Here is a 27,565-nt window from a genome sequence, read left to right as displayed (position 1 = left end):
GGACAGCCTCTTCAATAAGTGGTGCTGGGAAAACTGGACAGGTACATGTAATAGAATGAAATTAGAACACTCCCTAACACCATACACAAAAATAAGCTCAAAATGGATTAAAGACCTAAATGTAAGGCCAGAAACTATCAAACTCTTAGAGGAAAACATAGGCAGAACACTCTATGACATAAATCACAGCAAGATCCTTTTTGACCCACTTCCTAGAGAAATGGAAATAAAAACAAAAATAAACAAATGGGACCTAATGAAACTTCAAAGCTTTTGCACAGCAAAGGAAACCATAAACAGGACGAAAAGACAACCCTCAGAATGGGAGAAAATATTTGCAAATGAAGCAACTGACAAAGGATTAATCTCCAAAATTTATAAGCAGCTCATGCAGCTCAATAACAAAAAAACAAACAACCCAATCCAAAAATGGGCAGAAGACCTAAATAGACATTTCTCCAAAGAAGATATACAGACTGCCAACAAACACATGAAAGAATGCTCAACATCATTAATCATTAGAGAAATGCAAATCAAAACTACAATGAGATATCATCTCACACCAATCAGAATGGCCATCATCAAAAAATCTAGAAACAATAAATGCTGGAGAGGGTGTGGAGAAAAGGGAACCCTCTTGCACTGCTGGTGGGAATGTGAATTGGTACAGCGACTATGGAGAACAGTATGGAGGCTCCTTAAAAAACTACAAATAGAACTACCATATGACCCAGCAATCCCACTACTGGGCATATACCCTGAGAAAACCATAATTCAAAAAGAGTCATTGCAGCTCGATTTACAATAGCCCAGAGATGGAAGCAACCTAAATATCCATCATCAGATGAATGGATAAAGAAGATGTGGCACATATATACAATGGAATATTACTCAGCTATAAAAAGAAATGAAATTGAGCTATTTGTAATGAGGTGGATAGACCTAGAATCTGTCATACAGAGTGAAGTAAGTCAGAAAGGGAAAGACAAATACCATATGCTAACACATATATATGGAATTTAAGAAAAAAAATGTCATGAAGACCCTAGGGGTAAGACAGGAATAAAGACACAGACCTACTAGAGAATGGACTTGAGGATATGGGGAGTGGGAAGAGTAAGCTGTGACAAAGCAAGAGTGAAGCATGGACATATATACAATACCAAACGTAAGATAGATAGCTAGTGGGAAGCAGCTGCATAGCACAGGGAGATCGGCTTGGTGCTTTGTGACCGCCTGGAGTGGTGGGATAGGGAGGGTGGGAGGGAGGGAGACGCAAGAGGGAAGAGATATGGGAACATATGTATATGTATAACTGATTCACTTTGTTGTAAAGCAGAAACTAACACACCATTGTAAAGCAATTATACTCCAATAAAGATGTTAAAAAAAAAACAAAAACCTATGCTCGCCCCTCAGGGAACACACATAATTCCTGTTAAAGCTAATAGGAGTCAAGTGCACATCGACAGACAGAAGAGATGCAAGCAGGGAAACCAAGTATCTGGTAATAGGCTTTGAGCCTGAATTTTGGGCCCCCCTTTGTACAGGTAGTAGGTATCCTGGTTGACATTTACATTAATAATTTAGTGTCTGCCCTCTTTGATATTCTGCTGCCTCAGGCTCCCCAGGTGACAGTCCAATTATAGAGCTGGAGCAGCAAAAAGGACACGTGATTTAAGGGGAAAAAATATTAAAAGGGGGAAGAATTAAGAACCTGGATTTACAAAGAATCTGTATTTACAGTCGTCCCCCACACATTTACCCATCCTACTGTGAACGTAGGCGGTATCCTGACAGCAACAATGTCATAACAACTAGAAATTGAAGATTAAATTTGCACAGTGCCCGAGCGTGTCCCTGCTGTGGGGCTGAGGGAAGGAAGAAAAAGATGAAGGGGAATCAGCTGTTCCCAACCTAGCAAGACGGCTGTGGAGGGAGTTCAAATTCCACGGGACAAGCGCTGTGGAAGCACAGAGCTGAGCAAGTAACTCTGCCCGAGGGAAGGTTGAAGGTTTCCGAGGAAGGGAGGTGGGAGGGGTCAGGACAGGGGGAGACGAAGGAAGGGCATCTGGCAGAGAGCTGTCTCTGCCAAGGCACGGGGGACCCCAGCAAGTTCTCTGCAGCACCTGGGGTGCTGAGTGCCTGGTTGGGGGCAGGACTGCAGACCGCAGAGGGCCCTGCAGACACGCTCTCCTGGGAACTGGATCGATCAGATCCTGGACCAACGTGGAGCAATCAGGTCTGCACAACAAGGAGTTCTGCATTGTAGAAAAAGCACTAGGACATAGGGGCTGGAGGGTGGGGACACTGGGAGAGAGGCCTGCTAGAAAGCTCCCACAAAGAACTTTCTAGGTCAACAGAATTAGGGCTCGTGACCAAGACAGGGACACTGGGGAGTTTCAAGCATGGGCAGTAAATGCAAATGCTAATAGGGACCCAATGGTCATATAAATGAGTATAACAGGCCCAACATGACAGACTCAGCACAAACTCCCCAAAAAAAAAAAAAAAGAAAAAGAAAAAGCTGTTTAAAAAAATTCTGCTTAAAAAAAATTACAAGGTATTTTCATAGGCCCTAGCAATAATTTTATAGTTTTAAGAGTTTTTAAAGACCCTTTGTTCAAACTCTACTTGCAGTAACTCTACATAAGTTAGAAAGAGGTAGGCAGAGAGGTCTCGTTTTTGCACAGGAAGACAGAATTGGAATTCTTATGAATACCAATAGGTATTTCAATAGATACAAAATACCGTAGGGTATTTTGATGTTCATACCCTAATAATCAGTGTTTTCATCTAGTTTTATATCACAGGGAGATCTCTCTCAGCAGTTACTGAGGAAAGGGGATGTCTCATCTCTTTCAAGGACTTTTTTCTCTAAATTGTGAAATTTGCATTTTAAAGGCCAGATTCTGGAATTCATTAGTCAACATTATAGACAACACAAGATAGTAGAGCTAACTTTTAATGGCAGATAGAGGGTAAGTATTAAAAGTGGAATAAGGAGTATAAAGCATTCATGTATTCCCTAGGCTCTCACTGATTGTTTTACTTCCCACCTTACCTCCACACCCAGCCCATGACACAACCGAGCACAGGCCCTGGCATGTAAAAATAGTTCTTTATAGTAAATACATTTTAAATGAATGAATATGTGTCTACATTCATGCTTACCCTTGTCACAGAAAAGAATTCCTCCCAGAAAATTTAAATTCTTTTGACACTGAAGTAGTCCACAGTGCCTTGCTAAGTAGGTCTTCTGACCAACTGCTTGTTTCCATAATGATGGAACCATAATGTTGCGTACACACTCAGACAGCCCTACCAGTTGTTAGAAGAATTAAAGATTTATATCCCTTGAGAGCTTCATTCTACCTCCCTGGCCCATTTCCTAGGACCTACAAGACCTCCTCATGATTCTGGCAACCCTTTAACCCACTAAAGGGTTAACACCTGGACCACAGTTGGCCTCAGGACTGTTTCAGCATTTCACAAACTCCATTTTGGGGTTAGGCAACTTACCTTTATGCTGTCCAAGTACCATAGTTACTTATTCTTTCCCTCCGTGTTTATGGCAGATTTTGGTAACCCTACTGAAGCTGACCATGTGGTCTGGCCCCAAAGTGTAACCAGGTTACAATTTTTCCTTGTATTTTTTAAAATTTATTTTTGGCCATGCTGTGCAGCATGCAGTATCTTAGTTCCCCAGCCAGGGATCGAACCTGTGCCCCCTGCATTGGGAGCGTGGAGTCTTAACCACTGGACCACCAGGGAAGTCCCTTTCCTTGTATTTTTAACCATGTAAAGGAAATACACAGTGTATGACACTTACTAAGATTCATCTTTTCGCTCTCATATACTTTCCTCACATTCTGCAGCTTTTTGGCTGTATCTCTCTTACAAGTTTCCCCTTCCCATGTCTCCTTTCTTGCCCTAGCAGTATGCTTCTTCTTGTTTGGTTCCTCCATCTTTCCTCCCAATTCTGTATTGCCCATCCTGTATGTGTGTGAGTGTGTGTATAAATATATATAAACAAGATAATGGCTAATGCCACAATACTGCTGGAATGCCGGAAGCTTAGAAGCAGTTAAGAAACTTGAGTAGAAAAGCCAAGACCCTTTTTCATGGGGAGGAGGAGGAGGGAAAAGCTAAGAGCACTTACTAATGAGTGCTTTTTTCTCCCCCACCGTATCTTATTTGTCTTTATCCATCTGCAATGTAATTTCCTTTAGACCATTTTTAATTCATCCAACCTACAAATATTTAACGAGCACTGATGAGATAAGAAATGAGGGCTGATACCTGAGAGTGGAGAAGAAGGGATATGTCCAGTTACCAGGCAGGAATACCAGTCAAGTGGCCGACTTGGGGCATTACCTGGAGAGGACAGAGCCACAGGGGCTGTCCAAAGAATTTTGATCAGAGGAGTCAATCTGTCATCAGCCAGGTCTTGGGACAAGTTTGAGGCTGGGTATAGGTAATGGAAGCCTTCAAAGGGGTGAATACTGGAGTGGGATGGGAGACGAGGAACAAAGGCGTAAGGTTGAGAGGGCCTGGATTTCTGTGTGACTGGCGTGGAGAGTATAAAACTCCTCCCACAGGGAATGAGTTCTGCATCAGTGAGGCTGGAGATGGCTGGGCCTGGAGGAAGAGATTTAGTGTTCGTGTGCATGAAGGAGATTGTTTTGTAACTATTCTTACCTTCAGGGCATACCAAACGAGCATCCTGAGTGACCCAGGAACAAAACCCAAAACTCTCAGCAGCAAAATTCTAGGCCAGGCTCCACCCCTTTTGGCTACCCTTATGCTTAATGCTCAGGGCATTGAGAGACCACCTGTATTATGTGAGTAGAGGACTAGAGCCACTGGATTTGGAAAGAGAGAGGCTGACATCTTCCCCAGTTGCAGTGCCCTAAGTCCCTATGTAAAAAGAGGAGAATAGAATTGCCTTGGAAATATGAATCTTTCCCTGTCAAACTGAAATTTGCTACCCATCTCTGCTGAACTTTGATAACTGAACAAGGCCACACTCTGGGGGCAGGACTGGCAGGTGTTTATTGATGAGACCAGATGAAGTTTTTTTTTTATGGTCAACTAGCAATGATTACATTATTAATTGCATGGCGTTTTCCAGCACTTAACATTTGATATCTATCATTTTCTTGTTTCTGGTCACTATCTTGGATTAAAACCAGATTTTATTAACTAATTGTTTTTAATTTACAACAACTTGAGATACACACAAAAACTTAACAGTTGTTGCTTTTGGAATGGGAAAGTGAATGGGCTGTGGACACAGACTTGATGTTTTCAATATGTACCCTTTTGTATATTTTGCATTTTGTATTGTGTATGTATTACCTATTTAGGGATAAGTTAATCAATTTAAAAAGCTATAGCTTGACTTCTTTAGCATTTAATTTGCTATATAATAAAAATATACCGAGCTACCATTTTCCTCACCTCAAATCTCCCTAGAATTTGCTTTTAATTCCTCCTAAGAGAGACTGTATTTTCCTTTCTCTAGGATGAGCTAAAATTACTTGGAAAGCAAGGGACCACATTGCTGTCATGTATTCAAGAACAAGCAACCAAAAGTCCCACCAGCAAACTCAGTCTCAATGAAGCTGAGAATGTAGCTACCATGGAAAGGTGAGTGAGAGGGGTGGAATCTGCTTTTTCAGGAGAGAATACATAGAACCAGATGATCTGAAACAACCAAGAACAGATGGAAACAGCTGCTTATGCGTCTTGGTGGGGTCACGAAAGAAGAATATTTGAGACAACGAAGGAAAAACCATGGTATCCTTCTGGCATCCATCTACAGAGATCTTTTTATGAGAATGCCATTCCCTCTTCCTATGATCTGCTTTCATCCCAGGATATCAAGGAAGATGGTAGTATTTACTGAGCTTCATTGCCAAATAACAGTTTGGTTGGGTGCTGTGCTTTGCACACCTGTCTTCTTAGGTGGAAAGAAATAGAGAGAAAGGTAAGGTTACCTGGGGTGCATTTTAAAGCATAGCAGCTGCATCTGAAGTGAAGTGTCTGCCTAATCCTGAGGGTGTCCTGATTAAAAAATGGGTAATGTGGAAACCAGCTGAACTAGGAGAAAGTCATAGGTGACACAGACTTCATAATAAGGAGATTATCACAATTAGTAACACTGACTAAAAACACGGGTGTTATCTCCATGAGCCTGTGGAAATGAATGCTGACTGCATATCCTTTCTTGTTCTTTCTTGACAGGTTATTAGTTCAGTTGAATGAAACAGAAAAAGCCTTTAGTCAGTTCTGGTCTGAGCATCACCTGAAGCTTAATCAATGCCTACAACTGCAGCACTTTGAACACAATTTTTGTGAGGTATTATTTTCTTGTTTAATAAAACCTCCATTATGTTTCAGTGACTTCTGGTTCTCTCTCCGCCCTTGAACTCTGGGCATCGGGCTTCCCTCCCCTCCCCAATCCAGTCCCCTCCTTATATCTTTGATTCCTCTTCTCACCTTTTCAGTGGGTTAGCAATGTAGTAGAATCCCATTTTCCTGTTGGCATACATGGTATTTCAGTGATGGTTTACCTTCCTTTTTGATTCAGTGAAGCTTTAATATTCCATCCACGTGTGTCTCAGCGTCCTCAGCTTAATCTGAAAGCTGACGAGCTGTAGGGAAAAAAAAAAACTATATAGATACACATATGTCCTGAATCCTTTTTGCATTTTCAAGTTGTCTAGAGTATAACAAACCTATACCTCCACCTGGGTGTCCATTGGCTTATGTCTGGGCTTTTCTAATGTGTCTTGTAGGTTAAGCTTGCCCTGGACAACGTGTTGGCAGAGCAAGCGGAGTTTACAGACATCGGAGACAGTGCAACGCGTGTGGAGCAACTTCTTAAGGAATACAAAAAACTGGAAGGAAAAGGCCAGGTTTGTTTTTTTTGCCATTTTTGTGGACCAGGAAGAGGGTCACTGTGGATGGTGACAGATCATGGCCACTCATTATTGCTAGAAGGTTGCCAAAAGACACAGGAATGCCCAAATCCTGCCTTTTCAGTGACCTGACCGCTCACCCCGGGTCTCCAGGGAGATTTGCACATTAACAACTCTGAGGAATGATGAGGGCAGTGAGAGTTCTGTTAAGGCTGCCAGAGCACCCAGTTGAGGCCGGGGGCTTCGGTGGGGTGAGAGTTCCAAGTGGCCCTGCCCATTCATGAGGTGACAGACTAGTGGGGGAAAAACAGGAAGTAAGGTCACACTGGGTATGTTACCCACTGGGCCAGAGGTTGGGGCAGGAGTTGGTGGTAAGTAGGGGAAACTTTTAAAGGGCAAACCAGAGAAAAATAACTAGTTTTATAATAGGCAAGATGGGGAAAAGGGGGAAATTGGTCCACATTAGTTCTGTTGCTACAGAGAGTTGGCAAAGCTTTCTGCTTTCTCATGCTCGAAGAGTTGGAAATATCAAACTTGTAAAGGAACTTGAAAGGAATATATGTTTCAGATCCTCATACCAGAGTTAAACAGTTTCCCAGATCTGAACACAAATCAGCACTTAGGAGTGAGTCTATCTTAAGTCCTTACAAATTTGGCTTATTATGAATTTAAGAAAGCCCAGTCATCTTTCCAGAGAGGTTCCTTTCTGCTTTTCTTTAATTGGGTTCTCTATATTTTTGTCTCTTGGGAACTAAGTCTTCTATGGTTACCACTTCCTTTCTGATCTAATCTAGAGGTGTCTTTCCTCTAGATTATGGTAGATGGTAATTTTGTAGTACTAGAAATTTGCTTCTCAACGTGTGGTCCTCTGGCCAGAAGCCGTCACCCGAGTGAGAACTTATTAGAAATATGGGTAAATCTCAGGCCCCACCTCAGAATCAGAATCTTAATAAGACCCCCAGGCATTTAACACACACATTAAAGTTAGGCTTTTGACACTCATATTATTGTTAGAGACATACTTCCCCAGAGAGTAGTAACAAACGTAAACCAAGGCCACTCTGGCTTTAAGAGCTGTCAGTTGTGAATTCTGAGCTGGACATGCTTTTGCACATGTGTGAACGCATAGACCCACCTGTGCACCCAGACTCTCACTCAGCAATCCCATTCTTACCTGGTGAGCACTCCTCTTATTGGTGATCGTTGACAACTAAATGCTTTAGTGCTAAAGGCGTGAGAAATGTTTATTAAACAATGAAAAAAATTGAATTGCATGTATCTGATAATTATGTGTCTCAGAGGCTGCAAGATAGTCCCAGTTCTATGCAGTTCTGGTGTTTTTCAAGTGAACTCCTTATTAAATGTAGATGCTGTGTGTTTTCATTTACATACATTCATATTTTAGGGAAAATGCCTCATCAAGCCCAGTACCTTTATTTGTGGTTTAAAAAATATGGTGTCATATATATATATATCTCACCAAGGTAGCTACTGACCTACCAGGAAGGTACTCATTCATCACCAGGTATTCCTTGTCTTAGATTCTGTGGCTATAGTGGCAAACCAGACAGTCAAGACCCTGCTTTCATGGGGGTTACATTCTACTGGGGAGAGACAGACAAGTGAAAAGTAATCAAATAAATAATCATATCAGATAGTGACAAGTAGGATGAAGAAAATAACAGGACATGATAGAAAGTGACTGGGGGGGTTGCTACTTTAGTAGTCAGGAAAGGCCTCTCAGACCTTTGATCTGAGATCTGTATAGCCATGCAAAGATTTAGGGAATAGCAGTCAAGGCAGAGGAGCTGCAAGTACAAAGGTCTTGAGGTGGGAACGAGGCTGGGGGCACAAGGAATGTGGCTGGAACATAATGAGACAGGAGAACACAGGTGGGAGCAATGGTGATGAGGACTGGATTTTATTCTCAGTGGAACGGGAAGCCATTGGATGGTGCTCTGGGTCGGGTTTTAAATACTGGCGGTGGATCTGCATGACTGCATTCACATCCTCTCTTCTGCCCACCTCCTTGGACTTGTGATCTTTGGTACATACTTCAAAAATCACTGACCGGAGGTAGGGGCAAAACCTGTGGTCATGGGGCATCTTTCACGGGCAACATTCCTGAACAGCTGGGCTAACCTACAACCTGGAGCCCAGGAAGATTGGTTTTACCCATCCTGTGCCTTGTTTACCCTGTTTTTTACTTATTTGCTAAAGGATGCAGTAGACCTATCCCTCTGCCTTTGGGTGAACCAAATAAAGCTATCTTATCATAACCGGGACTTTTTAAACATGTCTTCACTCAGATTTGTAAGCGGCATTGTTTCTTCAAGTGATACGGGCCTGGCTAATCTTTCCATTTGTCCTGTAAAGTCTTAAAGGGAAAAGGGAATGTTTGGGTAGAAGCCACCAAAACCTGCTTGAGGTTTGTCCTTCGCTCAGCACCCAGGGGTCAGCTTCCCTTTCAGCAGAGCCACGCACTGATTTCTGGGTTGTTGCCAACCCCCTTACTCTGTGCAGTGGCATCATCCACATGGTAGCCTCTGAGCCGACTCAGTAACCAGAGTGGAGCCTGTACTTTTACCTTCTTCTGGCTTGAGGGTTCAATCGTCCTTTTGTTTTTTTATACTCCAGTAAAGATGTTAAAAAAAAAAAGAGATACTAAGTGTTGTCTCTCCTTTTAGACCAGTGGTTTTTTTTTTTTTTACATCTTTATTGGAGTATAATTGCTTTACAATGGTGTGTCAGTTTCTGCTTTGTAACAAAGTGAATCAGTTATACATATACATATGTTCCCATATCTCTTCCCTCTTGCGTCTCCCTCCCTCCCACCCTCCCTATCCCACCCCCCCCTATCCCACCCCTCTAGGTGGTCACAAAGCACTGAGCTGATCTCCCTGTGCTATGCGGCTGCTTCCCACTAGCTATCTATTTTACGTTTGGTAGTGTATATATGTCCATGCCTCTCTCTCACTTTGTCCCAGCTTACCCTTCCCCCTCCCCATATCCTCAAGTCCATTCTCTAGTAGGTCTGTGTCTTTATTCCCGTCTTACCCCTAGGATTAATCGTCTTTTGAGTGCTCATCTCTAATTCTAAGAAACAATGGTTCCAGTACCCCCTCGTACTTCTTTAAAAGCAGAATTTGCTATAGGGTTTTGGCTGTGAGGTATGCTGGGACCTTTGCTGATGGGCCAACAAGGAGCAGACCAGGACAAAACAGGGAGACCCAATCGTTTCTCAGCCTTGACATCTCCCTCCAAGGCCAGGGGCCAGCAGTTACACTACTGTGTCCAAGAAGGCATGGAGCCCAGATCATTAACCTCCTAGGGATGTAATCTAGCTGGAGGGGCATGACTTTTTTTTTTTTTTTTTTTGCGGTACGCGGGCCTCTCACTGTTGTGGCCTCTCCCGTTGCGGAGCACAGGCTCCGGACGCGCAGGCTCAGTGGCCATGGCTCACGGGCCCAGCCGCTCCGCGGCATGTGGGATCTTCCCGGACCGGGGCACGAACCCGTGTCCCCTGCATCGGCAGGCGGACTCCCAACCACTGCGCCACCAGGGAAGCCCATGACTTTTTTCTTTAATGGAAATTTTCAAGCACACAAAAAAGTAGATTGACGAGTACAAGGAACTCCCATGTGTCTACAGCTCAGTTTCAACAACCATTAACTTTCTGCCTTTCTTGTTTCACCTGACCCTCTTCCGCATGCATTCCATTCCTATGCCGTTATCTGTGGGTCTGTCCTGGGTTCCCTGATGTAGCAGTATCGCCCCTTCTTCACCATTTTCTTCCAGAATAAACATGTCCAGCTTCATCTGTTATAGCAATAGAGTCCTGGGGGAAAAATAAGCTGTTATTACAATAAAGGTTTCTGAATTACATGTTGCAACTTGACCAGCCTTCTGAAATTTTCAGCATCTGAAAGATGCCAGGCAGGCTTATGATCAGAGTACCTGATTTCAGCCACTTCTTTCTCTACCTCACAAGAGTCCCTGGGAAGATGAAATGAATAGATGATGTATAGTAAGGACTTAGAGAGTGCCTGGAATGTAGTAGGTGGTCAGAGCTTAGAAGCTATTATTACTATCCATTCATTTCAGTAGAGTAATTTTCCAGCCATCCAGTGGTGAATTCTGTATTGTATTTATGGATCCCTTCCCAAAATCAATTTGGACCTGTTATGGACATCTTTCCTCCAACATCTCAAGTGTTTTAAGAACAGTTCTGAAGGGTGAGATGCTGCATGCCACAGGGACGCAGCTGTGACTGCCACAGGTAACCTGGGGAGCGTCCTGTGGTGAAGTTCCCTAGGCCCAGAAAACTTGTGCTATTCTTAATAAATTAGGCAGCTGGACTTAAAAACAACAAGAGTCAATAGAGATGTACTGGCCAAGTTTTCATGTTTCTGTATTTGACTAAAGTCAGACAGGTTCAATCAACCAAATGAGGTCTCTAAGCTCAGGCAGGACAAGCACAGCCATTTTTCTCTGTGTGTGTTGGCCACAGCCAGATTCTGGAGCCAGACTGCTTGAGTTTGAAGCCTGGCTCTTCTCTTTCCTACCCGGGTCACCCTGGGCCATTGTGTCTCCACTCCTCTTTTGTAAAACAGCACATACATTAAAGGTTTGTTGTGAAGAGTAAAAGGAATCATTGATGTAAGCATTTTAAACAGTACCTGGCATATAGTAAGCTTTCAGTGAATGTTAGATGTTTTTGTTAATAGCAGAGGTGGTGGGGTAAATTCTGGGCTGCAGAATATTTCCTAGGTTCAACCTTCAGTGACTGAGCAGTTCTAGTAAGAGTGTCTCATCCATTCTTACATTCATTCTGCAAATATTTATTGATCTCCTACCATACCACATACTGCTCTGAGTTCTGAGGACACAGCAGTGAGCAAAAAAGTCAAAAATCACTGCCCAAGGAATTAGAATTCTAACCTCCTTTGAGCGATGGTGACCAAGTGCATCTGGGCCTTTGCTGTTTAGAATAAGTGCACTGAGTATTTATCCCTGAGTTCTTTTAAATAGCCACTGCTTGATTCATGTCTCTTTATTCCCATATCATTACTCCTTTTTTTGTTTTGCACAACAATCATTTGTTCTTAAGTACCTAATACGTGCTGTGTACTATTTAAGTTGAATAAGAGCTGGTGCATGCCCACCAGGGTCTGTGGCATAGTGTGGGCGATAGACAACTGACCACAACACAGTCAAGTTCATGCTCTGATCAAGAAAGACCTAGCGGGCTTCCCTGGTGGCGCAGTGGTTGAGAGTCTGCCTGCCGATGCAGGGGACGCGGGTTCGAGCCCCGGTCCGGGAAGATCCCACATGCCGCAGAGCGACTGGGCCCGTGGGCCATGGCCGCTGAGCCTGTGCGTCCGGAGCCTGTGCTCTGCAGCGGGAGAGGCCACAGCAGTGAGAGGCCCGCGTACTACAAAAAAAAAGAAAGGCCTAGGGTGTTATGGGAGCACAGAGGAGGGGCATCAAAATAAAAAGGTGGAGTCAGAGGAAGTTTCCTGAAGAAGATGAACTCTGAAGGGTGATTTGGAGTTAGTTACAGAGTAGTGTGTGTACATGGTGGGGCGGGGGGAGTAGGGGAAAGGTAGGGGAAGAGGTAGGGGGAGGGGTGATGAGGGAAGGATGGGGTTTTCTAGGCAGAGAGAGCAAGTAGAGAAGGCATGGAGGCCTGAAGCTGCCTGAATATTTGGGGGACTACAAGGGAGTCATTAGTCCAGTTACAGCAGAGGATGGGGTGACAGAGTGAAGGAGGAGGAGCCACAGGTATGAGCCAGAGAGTGAAAGGCCTTCTGTGCATTGGTCAGGAGTTTGAACTTCTTCCTGAAGACAGTAGGGAGCCAGGAAAGGATTTGAGGCTCGGGAGTGATGTAGACAGGAATAGACGTCGTGATGGAACTGCCATTTTGTCAGTAGTGTGGAGCGTGATTTGAAGGAGAGCCTGAAGGAAATCAAGGAGACCAGCTGTCCCAGTCAGAAAGCACCAAGGTCTGAGCACACAGTGACAAGGAGGTGGTAGGGAAGGGCTGAGTTCAAAACGGATTAAGAAGGAGGTGTGCTCCGTGGGACTTGGCGAATGATTGACTGGGTAGGGGACAGGGGTTTTGAAATTGTTGAAATCATACACCGCTGTAAATTAAGAGAGGGGCAGGTTGTCATCACCTGGAGTCACCATGTTTCCTAGTGTTACTATGAAAAGCTAAACCAGGGCAAATGTGGCACCCTGGATGCTCAACCTGGTCAGCAAGGGTGTGTGTGGGCCTCCTGTCCTGGAGGCCTCTGGGGACGTGGCAGTCATCTGTCTTGACTCAGGTCAGTGTTGTTCACACAGTTCCAGCCAAGCAGATCACTGCATCCCCTAGTTCATTGGTTCATTTATTCTTTTATCTTATTGACCAAATATTTATGGGATGCCTACTAAGTGATCTCACGGAGCTTATGTATTGGTGGGCATGGGTGGAAGAGGGAGGAATCATACCTTAAAGTAGAGAAAGAAAATACTATCAGGTAGAAGTAAGTGCTGTTATAAAATGAGAACAAAGTGAGGGAGAAGGCCTGGGAGGGGGTGAACTAAGAGCTTAGACCTGGGAGGAGCATCCCAGGGAAGGGTGCTGAGATAGGAGCTGGTTTGGTTGTTGGCCTTGTTAAAGCCACACCTCTTACCTGGATTACTGCAGTAGCCCCCTAACTGGTCTCCTTGCTTTCCCTCTTCTCTAGCATTCTTGACACCACAGCTGAAGCGATCCTTTCAAAAATATGAATGAGGTCCTGTCTTCGAAACCGTCCAGTGCATCCCATGTCACAATGAATAAGAGACAAAGTGCCCGCAATGGCAGCAAGGCCCTCCCTGGTCAGATCCCCCTTTCCTCTCTGCTCATGTCTCCTCCTTTCCTCCTTGCTTCCTCTGCTGCAGCCACAGTAGCTTCCTCCTGCTACCTGAACATGTCAAACATGCCCCCATCTCTCTCAGCCGAGTGCTGCATGGTTGTCCCTCACTTCACATCTTAGCTCCTGTGTCAGGGGTCCCCAAGACCACACCCAGGTTTGAAGATTTGCTAGGAGAGCTCGTAGGACTCAGCATATAATTATGCTTATGGTTATGGTTTATTACAGTGAAAGGATACCAAGGAAAATCAGCAAAGGGAAGAGGTACATGGGGCAAAGTCTGGAGGAAACCAGGTGCAGGCTTCCAAGGGTCGTTTCCCATTGGAATCCCACAGGATGCACTTAGTGCCACCAACAATGGCTTGCACCGGCATTGTAAAATGTTGTCTGTCGGGGAAGCTCATTAGGGGCTTAGTGCCCAGAGTTTTTGTTGGGGGCTAGTCATGTTGGTGGCCTCTGACTGGCGTATACCAGAATTCCGGAATCCCAGAAGAAAGCAGATCTTTAGCATAAAACATTGTTTGCACAAACAGTTTAGATACCATGAGCCATTCTGATTAAGGATGATAGGAACCCTCCTGACTGTCCCAGATGCCAGCCGAGGACCAACCTTGCAAGCAGGCCTTTCTAAGGACAGCAGTTTCAGGCTGCTGTGTTCTGCACAGCGTGGCCAGCACCTTCTCAGTGAGTCCTTCTCTCACTACCCTATTTAAAATAGCAGCTCCTCCACCAGTGCTCCTGGCCCTCCTCTCCCTGTTTGATTTTTCTCCATAGCTCTCACCACTGTCTAAGATATTATGTTATCTACATATTTGTTTATTGCCTGTGTCTCCTACTAAAATGTAAGCTTCGTGAGGGCAGGGAATTTTGCCTGCTTTGTTTACCACCAAACCCCCAGTACCTGGACAGTGCTTGGTACATGGCAGGTCCTCAATGATACATGATGAATGAATTAAAAACAGGAAAAACTTGGTACATATGGTTAGAACGAAACAAGCTGTGCAGAAAGAGGGAGGAGATACAGTTGCTAAGCAGACGATATCAGAGCAGACAGGGACCTTGTGGGCTGCAGGAAATGGTTTAGACAAACATAATTCTTAAGTCTCATGATCCCCCCCATAGGGTTGCCCAAACCAGATCTTTACTATTTTCTCAACCTCAGCTTTACTCCCCACTCTCCTCAGGGCCACATGTTTGTCCCTTTTCCTTTTCCATTCAGTTGACAAGATAATTCAGTCTCCAATTCTGTGCAGTATAATACTTCATGCTCTTCTGCCCTAGAATTTATCACAGTTGTAATAAGTTAATTATTTGTATACTTTGTTTAGTATCTGAGTTCTCCATTGAACTGAAAATTCCTGGCTTGTTAACACTATATCCTCAGTGCTTAACCCAGAACTCAACAAATATTTGAATGAATGACTTGCTCTTCTTCAGAGTGCAGATGACCCTGGACTAGACTAGACCTCCTGGGGACCTTGAACCACCCCAGTGCTTTCCCAGGTTCCCCAGCCCCAGTCTCTGAGCCTAAAACCTGACCAGCCCCTCCGTAGCCTCCCTCCAAGTTTGGAGCACACAGTGCCAGGCAAATACCAGCCTCACCATGATTCGGCTTCTGATGCTTGGCTGTGGATGTTCACTTCGCAGGAGTCCTTGGAAAAGGCCCAGCTGCTTGCAGTAATTGGGGACCAGCTCATCCAAAGCCACCACTATGCAGTGGACTCCATCAGACCCCAGTGTGCAGAGCTCAGGCACCTCTGTGATGACTTCATCAATGAAAACAAGAAAAAACATGACATTTTAGAAAAGTCCTTGGAGTTGCATAGACAGTTGGACAAGGTGAGCAAAACAAAGCTGCGAACATGATGTCTGCAAAATGTTCTGTGAAACATTCTTAATCATACTTGCCCTCCCTGCCCCTCACGATTCCTGAGATGAGAGGATAAAGTCCTTCATGTGAAAACAGCGCTCAAGAGGCATTAAAAACTGTGCAGATTCTAAGTCATAGAGGTATTGAAGGTCAAAAATGCCCCAGCCATCCACCACATCCCATTCGAGTAAACTATAAAGTCCGTGTCCTCTGTGTGGACCCAGACTTAAAGAGTGTGTTTTGGCCTGGCCCTGTGGGGCCTTTCATGATTCCCCATCAGGTGTAAAGAGAACCAAGCACTATAGTTGCAAAGTGCTTCTCCTCATGTAAAGACATCAGTTTGTGAATCCTTTTGAAGAAGCCTAATTAATAACAACCACTATACACTCCTGCCATTTACTGAGCACCTACTATGTTCCTACCAGGAGCATAATTATGTCATCTATTTAATCCTCAAGACAACCTATGAGGAGGATATTAATGGCCTCATTTAACAGAGACAGAAATTGGTATTCAGCATAGTTAAGTCAATGGGTCACAACATTTAGTACATGAGGTGAGCTTGCTATAATTGCAGATTTCCTGATGTACCACTCGGGAGACTCTGATTTAGTAAGTGTGGGATGATGCCCAGGAATCAGTATTTTCCTCAAGTGCCCAGGTGATTTGGTGCAGGTAGTACATGAACAACACTGAAAAACCCTGGGGTAAAAGATTGCCCAAGACCACACATGGCGTAAATAGGGGATCACAGGTTTGAAGTGAGGACTGACAAATTCCAAACCCCAGGCTCCTTAGACTAGACAGCAACACTGTATGCAGAGTGCTCACGGGGAGGGGGCACGGCCCCCGCTGCCCTTCAGCAGTGATCTCTGAGGCAAGTGCCAGTCAGCAGGGGCTGTGACTGCTGGAGCCTGCTCTGTCAGCTGTTTCCAGGCATCAGAGAGCTCCCCGCTGTGAGTCAGCATGCTCCATTTCCACAATTGTTTCTCTCTGATAGCTGGGGGCACCCGCCCAGGCTGTTTACATCATCCCACTGCCAAAGGGATTTTAGTGTCAAGGAAATATAGCTGTTCCAGAAGCAAGTGGCTCAGAAGGGCCTGCCAGAGATAATAGCCTAACGCCAGTCTGTGGACTGCGTGCGTGTGTGTGTGTGTGTGTGTGTGTGTGTGTGTGTGTGTGTGTGTGTCTCGGAGAGTGAGTAGCTGCTGTGACTCTGCAGAAGACCCCAGCTTAGTGTTTTCTGCAGATACAGGCATGATGTTTAAAGAGAAAGTTTTCACAGTATATATCAAAGCATAATTTTCTATTATTTTGAAAGTCCAAAAATATAGGAAGGAGGAGGAAAAAAGTTACTTATGGACACTAATTACATTCCACTCCCCTCCTCATCCCCACACAGTGGGAATTATCCAATTTTAAATAGCTTTATGATTTTTTTGTTATTCTAATAGTAGTACACATTCAGTGTAGGTAATTTAGGGAAAGTAAAGACAAATTTAATTTGCCTGTAATTTTCCCACTTAGAGATAACTACTTTAGAGAGCTCCCTTTTGGTCTTTTTTCTCTGTACAGTTATTTTACATAGCTTTTCAGGTCACAGGGTAAATGGAAATGCAGATGTACTTGCAAGGGCAGCTTTTTTTCATACAAATATTCAGATAGCACAATGGCCCTTGTCTTTTTCTAAGTTTTTTAAAAATTGAATTGTTAGAATTCATTACTTATCTGCTTTCATTCCAGCATTCTGGAAGGTTTAAGTACTGCTGTTCTGAGCTAAAAGCTTTGCATTCTTAGATGCTTCCCTTGGAAAGACAAACGCTAATAAATGCAAATGTGGACAGAGGACAGTGGTGTTTGTGTTAATAGAGACATTCCCTCTCCCAGGAAGGCATGTAGGAGTCAGGTCTAAAGCCTCATTATTTACTCTGTGCTCTTGTAACCAATTAGGATGCAAGAAATTGGCCTAGAAGGTAAACCCAAAAAGCCACTGGTTGCATTTCTCTATGGTTAGACCAAACGTAGAAATACTCAACTCTCTCCTCTTAGAGATGTGGCAATTACTGTCAGTGGAGAAAAGAAGAATGCTTATATGATTTATTTTTTGACTAAGTGACTTCCTTGAAAAGTATGCAGATGTAAAATTGATTTGGGCTTGTCCACCTCATGGTTATATTTATAGTGGTTGGACCTCTAAACTTGATGCTGTGCCATGACAATTCCTTGTTGTCTCAGAATCCTTGTAGACCCCATATGAGGTTGGACCTCCTGAGGACTGTGGTGGCTGAGTTGTGGGCAGGCTAACTGCAAAGGGCACTGTGTTTCTTTCTAAAAGGTCAGCCAGTGGTGTGAAGAAGGAATCTACCTCTTGGCTTCCCAAGCTGTAGACAAGTGCCAGTCCCGAGAGGGGGTTGACATTGCCTTGACTGACATTGAGACATTCCTGGGCACAGCGAAGGAGTACCAGTTGCCCAGCCCCAACGAGTTTTACAACCAGTATGAGCTGATGCTCACTCTTGATGTAAAGGTAACGTTTCTGAGTTATTTTGATCCTGTGGTTGGGAAAGGGATGTGGGGGACTTTGCCTGTTGCCCAAGAAAATCTATGTAGGATGTACTGAGCAGATTAACTGGCTCTTGAGCCCTCAGGTGGCCTCTTAGACTCCTGGTCTGTGCTTCCTGGCAAACTGACCCTTCATGGCCTGATTCAAATATCACTTTCACTCATTCATTTCTCTGCAAATACTTATAAGCATCTCTGATGTATTAGGCACTGTGCTGAATGCAGAGGACACAATTATGAGCAGAAATAGATGTGGTTCCATCCTTCATGGAGCTTACAGTGTATGTATGTCATACAGTTTATGTATGACATTAATAAATATCAAACACAAAACACAAAAATGTGTTGCAAGCTGAGACAAGTGCTCTGAAGGATGGATTCAGGGTTCTATGGGGTATGTGACAGAGGAACTTGACCTGGACTGGGGGTCAGGGAAGTTCCCTGGGAAGAGTCACTTGAGCCAAGGCCCAGAAAATGAGTAGAGAAGATAGGGGAGGCTTTCCAGACAGGAGGATCAGAGTGTGCAAGGCTGTAGGGCTGAAGGGAGCCTGGCACAAGGGCAGAACCCAAAATTCAGAATGGCTAGAGTACAGAGAACAAGGGAAGAGTCTTTGGGGTGAGATTAGAGAGGTGTAGATGAAGTGTGGCTTCGCTGGCCATATGAAGGAGTTTGGTCTTTATTCTGAGAGCCACTGAAGGATTTAAGCAGGGGAATAACTTGATCAGATTTGCATTTTGAGTGGAGCACTGCTCTGTGAAGCCAGCAGAGTTATAGATAGTACACCTTCCTCTTAGATCCACATCACCTCGTATGTACTTCTGCAGAAGGGGCTTTTTTACCTCTTTTGAGTCATGGACCCTTTTGCGAATCTGATTCACATATTTTCAGGGTTCCACACACTCAAAATGATTGAATGGAGTTTGATGTAGGCACTGTTTACAAAGATATGGGCAGAATTTAGGAAACCCAATATGGATGGTGAAGCACCCTGGGCTACAAAGAAACAGGGAGCAGTTACCACCCCTAAGCCTGAAAGACAAAGGGGAACCCAAGAAGCACTACAGCTGTGACTGTAAGAGAGGTAGCCAGTAAGATCTGTGGCCTTGGGCAGAGGAATGCAGCCACTGGTGGAGAAATATATACCCCTACTTTTCTCTCTCCCTCTCAGATTTCCTGGTGGTACATCTCACTAGCCAAATCCAGCTAAAAGCCCATGGGCATCTAGTGAGCCCATCTGATGGAGTCTGTAGAGGTCAGCTTCCTGGGACACAGAACAGTATAGAGAAGATATAGTGGGGGAGCAGACAGGGAATACCCAGCATATACAACTTTTTATGATTAATTTTAGGGGACACCCTGAAGTCCATCCATGGATCCAGGCTAAGAGACTTTGCTCCAAAATGATACATAACAAACTGTATTCTAGCTATTTATTTTTAATGTCTGTCTTGTCTATTACACTGGGAGCTGCAGTGAGACAAGAGCCTCACCCATCTCTGTGTCCCTGTGCCTAGTCTGTGCCTGGTGTCCAATCCGTGTTTGCTGAACAAGTGGCAGGTGGCAGAGTGGGTCAGATACAGTGGGGGCAGCTTGGTGTGGGATTGTGCCTCAGTGATGTTCTTTCCCTGACTCTTCCCAGTGAGTTTTGCTGGTAAGATGTGATCTTGAGGTGATACTGGGAGTGGTTAGGCAGGTCTACCTTCCCCTGACATAGGGACCCTTCTAATTCCCTGCAGAGAGGACAGAGAGAAGGCCCATCTGGTGTGTGTGCTATATTGTAGACCCAGGATTGGTAGCCTCATATCATATTCCTAAAGGAGAACAGTCTCACCCAGCTCCACGTCCATTAGTGCCTCAAACAAGTGTATCAGGTCAATCAGGGAAACTTGTGGCCACAGCTGCCATTTTGGCCAACATCAGCAAACTTCCTGACCACACCAGCCACCAGGAAATAAATAAAACTTAATAAACCACCTCTGGGAAATAGGCAGAAACATGGAGGAAGGAGAAGACCAGAAGAAATATTTATTTTAAAAATTCAAAATGGACCAAAAAAATCCCCCAAACCTATCTTTTCTTCTTTTGGTTTGGAGTAAAATTCTAGATTATAATATTTAAATATGCTGTTGTGTCAGAGTTTTGTCCACTGAGGAGTAATGACTTGGTTGACAAAACTTGTACTCTCTCTATATAAAAATAATCCTAGTTATATGCATATACACACTTTGGTATAGACACATGTATCTCCTTGGGCAGTTGATGCCAGGCATAGAAACAATGAGACCCCTACTATCAGTGAGCACACCCACCACCGAGATCTTGGTTTCTTATACCATTCTCCAATAGAAGAGAACAGGGCTCCTTGGAGAAATGTCTGTATCTAGGACTGGGAAAGGAAATACACAAAATGATCCTAGAGAGGGAGATCAAGATGGCAGAGTAGGAGGATGCAGAGCTTACCTCTCCCAACAAACACATCAAAAATACATCTACAAGTGGAGCAATTCTCACTGGAAACAAACGAGACTGGCAGAAAGACACTTATACAACCAAAGCTGTAAAAAAAGATCCACATGGAATCAGGTAGAAAGGGAAGAAAAGCAATCAGGTTGGGACCACACCCCTGGGAGGGGACACAGAGAGGAGGGGGGTTACACAGGTTCAGAGATGCTCCCTGAGGAGTGAGCAGTTTGAACCGCATATTGGGTGCCCCAGCCCCAGGGTCTGACACTGGGAGGACAAGTCCCTTTAGCTGGATTAAAAACCAGTGGGATCAAACAGCACATAAAAAAGATTAGACACCACAATGAAATTGGATTCATCCCAGGGTCACAAGTATGGTTCAATATATGCAAATTGATCAATGTGATACACCACATCAACAAAAGAAAAGACAAAAGCCACGTGATCATCTCAATAGATGCAGAAAAAGCATTTGATAAAATTCTACATCCATTCATGAGAAAAACTCTTACCAAAGTGGGTATAGAGGGAACATATCTCAACATAATAAAAGCTATTTATGACAAACCCACAGCCAACATAATACTCAATGGTGAAAAGCTGAAACCCTTCCCACTAAAATCTGAAATAAGACAAGGATGCCTGCTCTCACCACTTCTATTCAACATAGTATTGGAAGTTCTAGCCACAGCAGTCAGACAAGAGAAATAAATAAAAGGTATCCAAGTTGGAAGAGAAGACGTAAAATTGTCATTATATGCCGATGACATGATAATATATATAGAAAACTCTGAAGACTCCACACAAAAACTGCTAGAACTGATAAGTGAATTCAGCAAGGTAGCAGCATGCAATATTAACATACAGAAATCGGTTGCATTCTGTACACTAAAAAAGGGAAAGTAAAAAACAATCCCTTTTAAAATTGCATCAAAAAAAAACAACAACACTCAGGAATAAACCTGACCAAAGAGGTGGAAAGACTTATGTGCTGAGAACTATAAAGCATTAATAAAGGAAACTGAAGATGATTCAAAGAAATGGAAAGATATCCCATGCTGTTGGATTGGAAGAATTAATACTGTTTAAATGGCCGTACTACCCAAAGTAATCTACAGATTTAATATGATCCCTATCAAATTACCATGACTTTTTTCACAGAACTACAACAAATAATCCTAAAATTTATATGGAACTATAAAAGACCCAGAATTGCCAAAGCAATCCTGAATAAAAAGAACAAAGTGGGAGGCATAACCCTGTAGACTTCAGACAATACTGCAAAGCTACAGTAATCAAAACAGCATGGTATTTGCACAAAAACAGATGTATGGATCAATGAAACAGAATAGAGAGCCCAGAAATAAACCCACACACCTATGGTCAATTAATCTTTGACATAGGAGACAAGAATATACAATGGAGAAAAGACAGTCTCTTCAGTCAGTGGTGTTGGGAAAGATGGATTGATGCATGTAAGTCAATGAAGTTAGAACACTCCCTCACACCATACACAAAAATAACCTCAAAATGGCTTAAAGACTTAAATATAAGACATGACACCATACAACTCCTAGAAGAAAGCATAGGCAAAACACTCTCTGACATAAATTGCAGCAATGTTTTCTTGGGTCAGTCTCCCAAGACAATAGAAATAAAAGCAAAAATAAACAGATGGGAGCTAATCAAACTTACAAGCTTTTGTACAGCAAAGGAAACCATAAATAAAATGAAAAGGCAACCTACAGACTAGGAGAAAATATTTGCAAACAATGTGACTGACAAGGGCTTAATTTCCAAGATATACAAACAGCTCATACAATGCAATACCAAAAAGCAAATGACCCAATTGAAAAATGGGCAGAAGACCTAAATAGACATTTCTCCAAAGAAGACATACAGATGGCCAAGAAGCACATGAGAAGATGCTCAGTGTTGCTAATTATCAGAGAAATGCAAATCAAAACTACAATGAGCTACCACCTCACACCAGTCAGAGTAGGCATCATTAAAAAGTCTACAAATAACAAATGCTGGAGAGGATGTGGAGAAAAGGGAACCCTTCTACACTGTTGGTGGGAATGTATATTAGTGCATGCATTATGGAAAACAGTATGGAGGTTCCTCAAAAAACTAAAAACAGAGTTGTCATACAATCCAGCAATCCCACTCCTGGGCATATATCCAGACAAAACTCTAATTTAGAAAGATACATGCACCCCAGTGTTCATTACAGCACTATTTACAATAGCCAAGACATGAAAGCAACCTAAATGTCCATCAACAGGTAAATGGATAAAGAAGATGTGGTATATATATACAATGGAATAGTACTCGGCCATAAAAAAAGAATGAAATAATGCCATTTGCAGCAACATGGGTGGACCTGGATATTATCATACTAAGTGAAGTAAGTCAGAAAGAGAAAGACAAATATCATATGATGTCACTTATATGTGGAATCTAAAATATGACAAATGAACTTATTTACAAAACAGAAACAGATTCATGCCAGCACACACCCCAGCCTGCACCAGGTGCCCACTCTGGCACCTCTTGTTCCAGCACTGCTCCCCTCTGGGGCAAAGGTATCTATGCTGGAGGGGGAAGGGGAGAGCAGACACTTAGAACCAGCTCAGACCCAGCCCTCAGGACCTCTGTTCCAGCAATTTGGGATCAGACCCCACACCCAACAGGGCAGTGATGGCCACTGAGCAGAGGGGAAGTCCTGCCTCACACCTGGCCCTGGCTTCAGCCCCTCCTTCTCCAGCCCCACCACCTACCAAGATGCTAGCTGCCAGCACACCCTGAGGAAAGATGTGACTTGTGCTCATGTCAGATCCAGCTCTCCCATCAAAGCTACTGGGCACATGCAGACTGTGTAGGGATGCTCCCACAGAGGACAACCCTTCAAGACCAGGATAGATAACTGTTTCACCTAATTTCATAAAGACAGAAAAAGTTAAGCAGAATAAGAAGACAGAGAAATTTGTTTCAAATGAAAGAACAAGGGAAAAAACCTGAAAAAACAACTAATGAAACAGAGATAAATAATTTACCAGATAAATAGTTCCAAGCATTAGTAATAATAATGCTAACTGAACCAGGGAAAAGAATAGATGAACACAGTGGGAATATTAAGGAACTAGAGAGCTTCTCTGGTGGCACAGCGGTTAAGAATCCGCCAAAGAGACCCACATTAAGACATCATAATTAAAATGGTAAAAGTTAAAGAGAGAATTCTAAAGTCAGCAAGCGAAAAACAAAGAATGATATACAAGGGAACCCTCATAAGGCTATCAGCTGATTTTTCTGCAGAAACTTTGCAGGCCAGAAGGGATTGGCTGTGATATATTTAAAGTGCTGAAAGGGTAAAACCTACAATGCAGGATATTCTACACAGCAAGATTATCTTTTAGAGATAAAGAACTTCTCAGATGAGCAAAAACTAAGAGTTCATTGATACTAAATGGATGCTACAAGAAATATTAAAGGCTCATCTCTAAATGGAAAGAAAAGGCTACAAGAAGAAGTAAGAATCTATAGGAAAGGAGAAATCCCAATAGTAAAGGCAAATATATAGTAAAGACTGTGGATGAACCATTTAAATAAGCTAGTATGAAGATTAAAAGACAAAAATTATTATAAAATCAACTATAACTACAATAAACAGTGAAGGGGTACACATGAAGATGTAAAATATGACATCAAAAACACAGAACATGGGGAAGGGAAATTTTTAAAATGTAGCTCTTTTAGAATGTGTTTGAACTTAAATGAGTATACCAGTTTAAAACAAGTAATTATAGTTACCGGTCAACATAGAATGAACCCCATAGTAACCACAAATCAAAACCTACAATAGAAACACAAAAACCCAAGAGGAAAGAACACAAGCATTCCACTAAAGAAAATCATGAAACCACAATGTAAGAAACTAAAAGAAGAAGGAAACAACAGAGAACAACTACAAAAAGAACCAGAAAACAAGTAACAAAATGGCAACAAGTACAAAGATGTCAATAATTATTTTAAATGTTGATGGACTAAATGCTCCAATCAAAAGACATAGAATGGCTGATCAGATAAAAAAAGAATAAGACCTCTCTATAGGTGGCTTACAAGAGACTCACTTCAGAGCTAAAGACACACAGACTGAAAGTGAGAGGATGGGAAAAGATATTTTGTACAAATGGAAACAAGAAAGCAAAGGTAGCAGTATCAGACAAAATGGACTTTAAAGCAAAGTCTATAACAAAGGACAAAGAAGGGCATTGTATAATGATAAAAGGATCAAGAATATACAAGGGATATAACACTCATTAACATATATGTACCTAGCATAGGAAAACCTAAATATATAAAGCAAATATTAACAGACATAAAGGGAGAATACCACAATAATACAATAATAGTAGGTGACTTTAACACCCCACTCATATCAATGGACAACACATCCAGGCAAAAATCAATAAGGAAACAATACTCTTGAATGGTATATTAGACCAGTTGGACTTAATAGATAGCCACAGGACATTCTATCCAAAACCAGCAGAATATACTTTCTTTTCAAGTGCACATGGAATGTTCTCCAGGATAGGTCACACGCCAGGCTACAAAACAATTCTCAACACATTTAAGAGTATAGAAATTATATCAAGCGATTTTTCTGACCACAGATATATGAAACTAGAAATCAATTACAGGAAGAAAATGGGAAGAATACAAACATGTATAGACTAAACAACATGCTACTAAAAAACCAGTGAGTAAATGAAGAAATCAAAGAGGAAATGAGAAAATACCTCAAGCCAAGTGGAAATAAAAACACAACTTTCCAAAATCTATGGCACGCAGCAAAAGCAGTTCTAAGAGTTTATAATGATACAGGACTACCTCAAGAAACAAGAAAAATCTCAAACAACCTAACCTGGCATCTAAAGGAATTAGATAAAGATGAACAGAGCCCAAAGTCTGCAGAAGGAAGGAAGTAATAAAGATCAGAGAAGAAATAAATAAAATAGAGACCAAAAAGCAATAGAAAAGATCAATGAAACCAAGAGCTAGTTTTTTGAAAAGATAAACAAAATTTAAAAGCCTTTATCTAGGCTCATCAAGAAAAAAGAGAGAGGACCCAAGTTAACAAAATAAGAAATGAAAGAGGAGAAATAACAACCAATATCACAGAAATACAAAAAAAAATCATAATACAAAGTTATATGCTAACAAATTGGACAACTAGAAGAAATGGATAAATTTCTAGAAGCATACAATCTTCAAAGACTGAATCAGAAAGGAATAGACAATCTGAACAGACCAGTTACTAGTAGTGAGACTGAATTTGTAATAAAAATACACTCCCATCAAACAAAAGTCCGGGACTAGATGGCTTCACAAGGGAGTTCTACCAAACATATAAAGAAGAGAAAATACCTGTCCTTCTCAAACTATTCCAAAAAAATTGCAGAAGAGGGAGCACTCCCAAATTCATTCTGTGAAGCCACCATTACCCTGATATTAAAACCAAAGGCACCACAAAAAAAGGAAATTACAGGCCAATATCTCTGATGAATATAGATGCAAAACTCCTCAACAAAATATTAGCGAACTGAATTCAACAATATATAAAAAGGATTATACACCATGATCAGGTGGGATTAATTCCAGGGATACAAGGATAGTTCCAGATCTGCAAATCAATCAATGTGATAGCCACATTAACAAAAGGAAGGATAAAAATCACATGATCATCTCAATAGACACAGAAAAAGCATTTGACAAAATTCAACATCCATTCATGATAAAAATTCTCTTCAAATTTGGTATAGAGGGAACATGTCTCAACATGTTAAAGGCTATTTCTGAGATTGGCCAAGATGGCAGATTAGAAAGATGCCGAGCTCACCTCCTCTCACAAGCACACAAAAATCAGAGCTATTTGTAGAACAACCATTGAATGAAAAAGACCAGAACCTACAAGAAATGATCTTGTACAACTAAAGACATAAAGAAGGAACCACAACAGGATGGGTAGAAGGGGCAGACTCACAATATAATCAAGTCCTATACCCCCAGGTGGGTGACCCACAAGCTGGAGAATAATTATATTGCAGAGTTTCTCCCACAGAAAGGAGAGTTCTGAGCCCTACATCAGGCTCCCCAGCTCAGGGGTCCTGCACTGGGAAGAGGAACCCCCAGGGCATTTGGCTTTGAAGGTCAGCAGGGCTTAATTTAGGGAGTTTCACAGGACCGGGGGAAGTAAGGACTTCATTCTTAAAGGGCACACACAAAATCCTACATGCTCTGGGACCCAGGGTAAAAGCAGTAATTTGATAGGAGCCTGGGCCAGACCCACCTGCTGGTCTTGGAGAGGTGGAGGGCGGCTGCGGCTCACCCTGGGCACATAGATACTGGCGGCAACCATGCTTGGGAGTTCCTTCTACCACTGGACACTGTTGTGGGTGGGCACCATTGTGGTACCCTTCCTGTAGCTCATTAGCACCAAGACCTGACCCCACTCAAGAGCATGTAGGCTCCAGTGCTGGGACTGGCCAAGCAAACTGGGTGGGGACTCAGCCCCACCCAGGAGCAGACAGGCTACCTAAAGACTTCCTGACCCCACAGCCACCTCTAGACATCCTCTAGACATGGCCTTGACTATCAGAGGGCCAAGGCCCAGCTCCCCCCACCGGGGGGCAGGCACCTGCCCTGCCCTCCAGGAAGTCTGCTCAACATCACCAATTATTAGAGAAATGCAAATCAAAACTACAGTGAGGTACCAGCTCACACCAGTCAGAATGGCCATCATCAAAAAGTCTACCAATAACATAATGCTGGAAA

General features: G+C 42.8%; 2 protein-coding genes across 8 annotated transcripts in view; one reads left to right on the top strand and one right to left on the bottom strand.

The window, feature by feature from the left end:
- MCF2L2 (MCF.2 cell line derived transforming sequence-like 2) overlaps nucleotides 1–27,565 on the top strand; it is a 237,004-nt gene that overhangs the window by 89,558 nt on the left and 119,881 nt on the right. For all 5 annotated transcript variants that reach the window (XR_004349619.1, XR_004349618.1, XM_032629983.1 and 2 more), the window contains exons 8-12: nucleotides 5,528–5,652; nucleotides 6,250–6,364; nucleotides 6,804–6,923; nucleotides 15,477–15,668; nucleotides 18,035–18,226. Coding sequence is in view for 3 of the 5 variants with exons in the window: in XM_032629983.1 (XP_032485874.1) it covers nucleotides 5,528–5,652; nucleotides 6,250–6,364; nucleotides 6,804–6,923; nucleotides 15,477–15,668; nucleotides 18,035–18,226 (744 nt within the window). In the remaining 2 variants the exon portion in view is untranslated. The remainder of the gene's footprint in view (nucleotides 1–5,527; nucleotides 5,653–6,249; nucleotides 6,365–6,803; nucleotides 6,924–15,476; nucleotides 15,669–18,034; nucleotides 18,227–27,565) is intronic.
- B3GNT5 (UDP-GlcNAc:betaGal beta-1,3-N-acetylglucosaminyltransferase 5) overlaps nucleotides 10,493–27,565 on the bottom strand; it is a 63,311-nt gene continuing 46,238 nt past the window's right edge. For all 3 annotated transcript variants that reach the window (XR_004349620.1, XR_004349621.1, XR_004349622.1), the window contains 2 exons: nucleotides 15,432–15,595; nucleotides 10,493–10,764 (listed from right to left, as the gene is read on the bottom strand). The gene's annotated coding sequence lies outside the window, so the exon portion shown is untranslated. The remainder of the gene's footprint in view (nucleotides 10,765–15,431; nucleotides 15,596–27,565) is intronic.

Source organism: Phocoena sinus, chromosome 4 (genome assembly GCF_008692025.1).
Source record: "Phocoena sinus isolate mPhoSin1 chromosome 4, mPhoSin1.pri, whole genome shotgun sequence".
In the NCBI taxonomy this organism is placed as follows: Eukaryota; Metazoa; Chordata; class Mammalia; order Artiodactyla; family Phocoenidae; genus Phocoena; species Phocoena sinus.
This window is presented reverse-complemented; position numbering and strand designations above follow the sequence as displayed.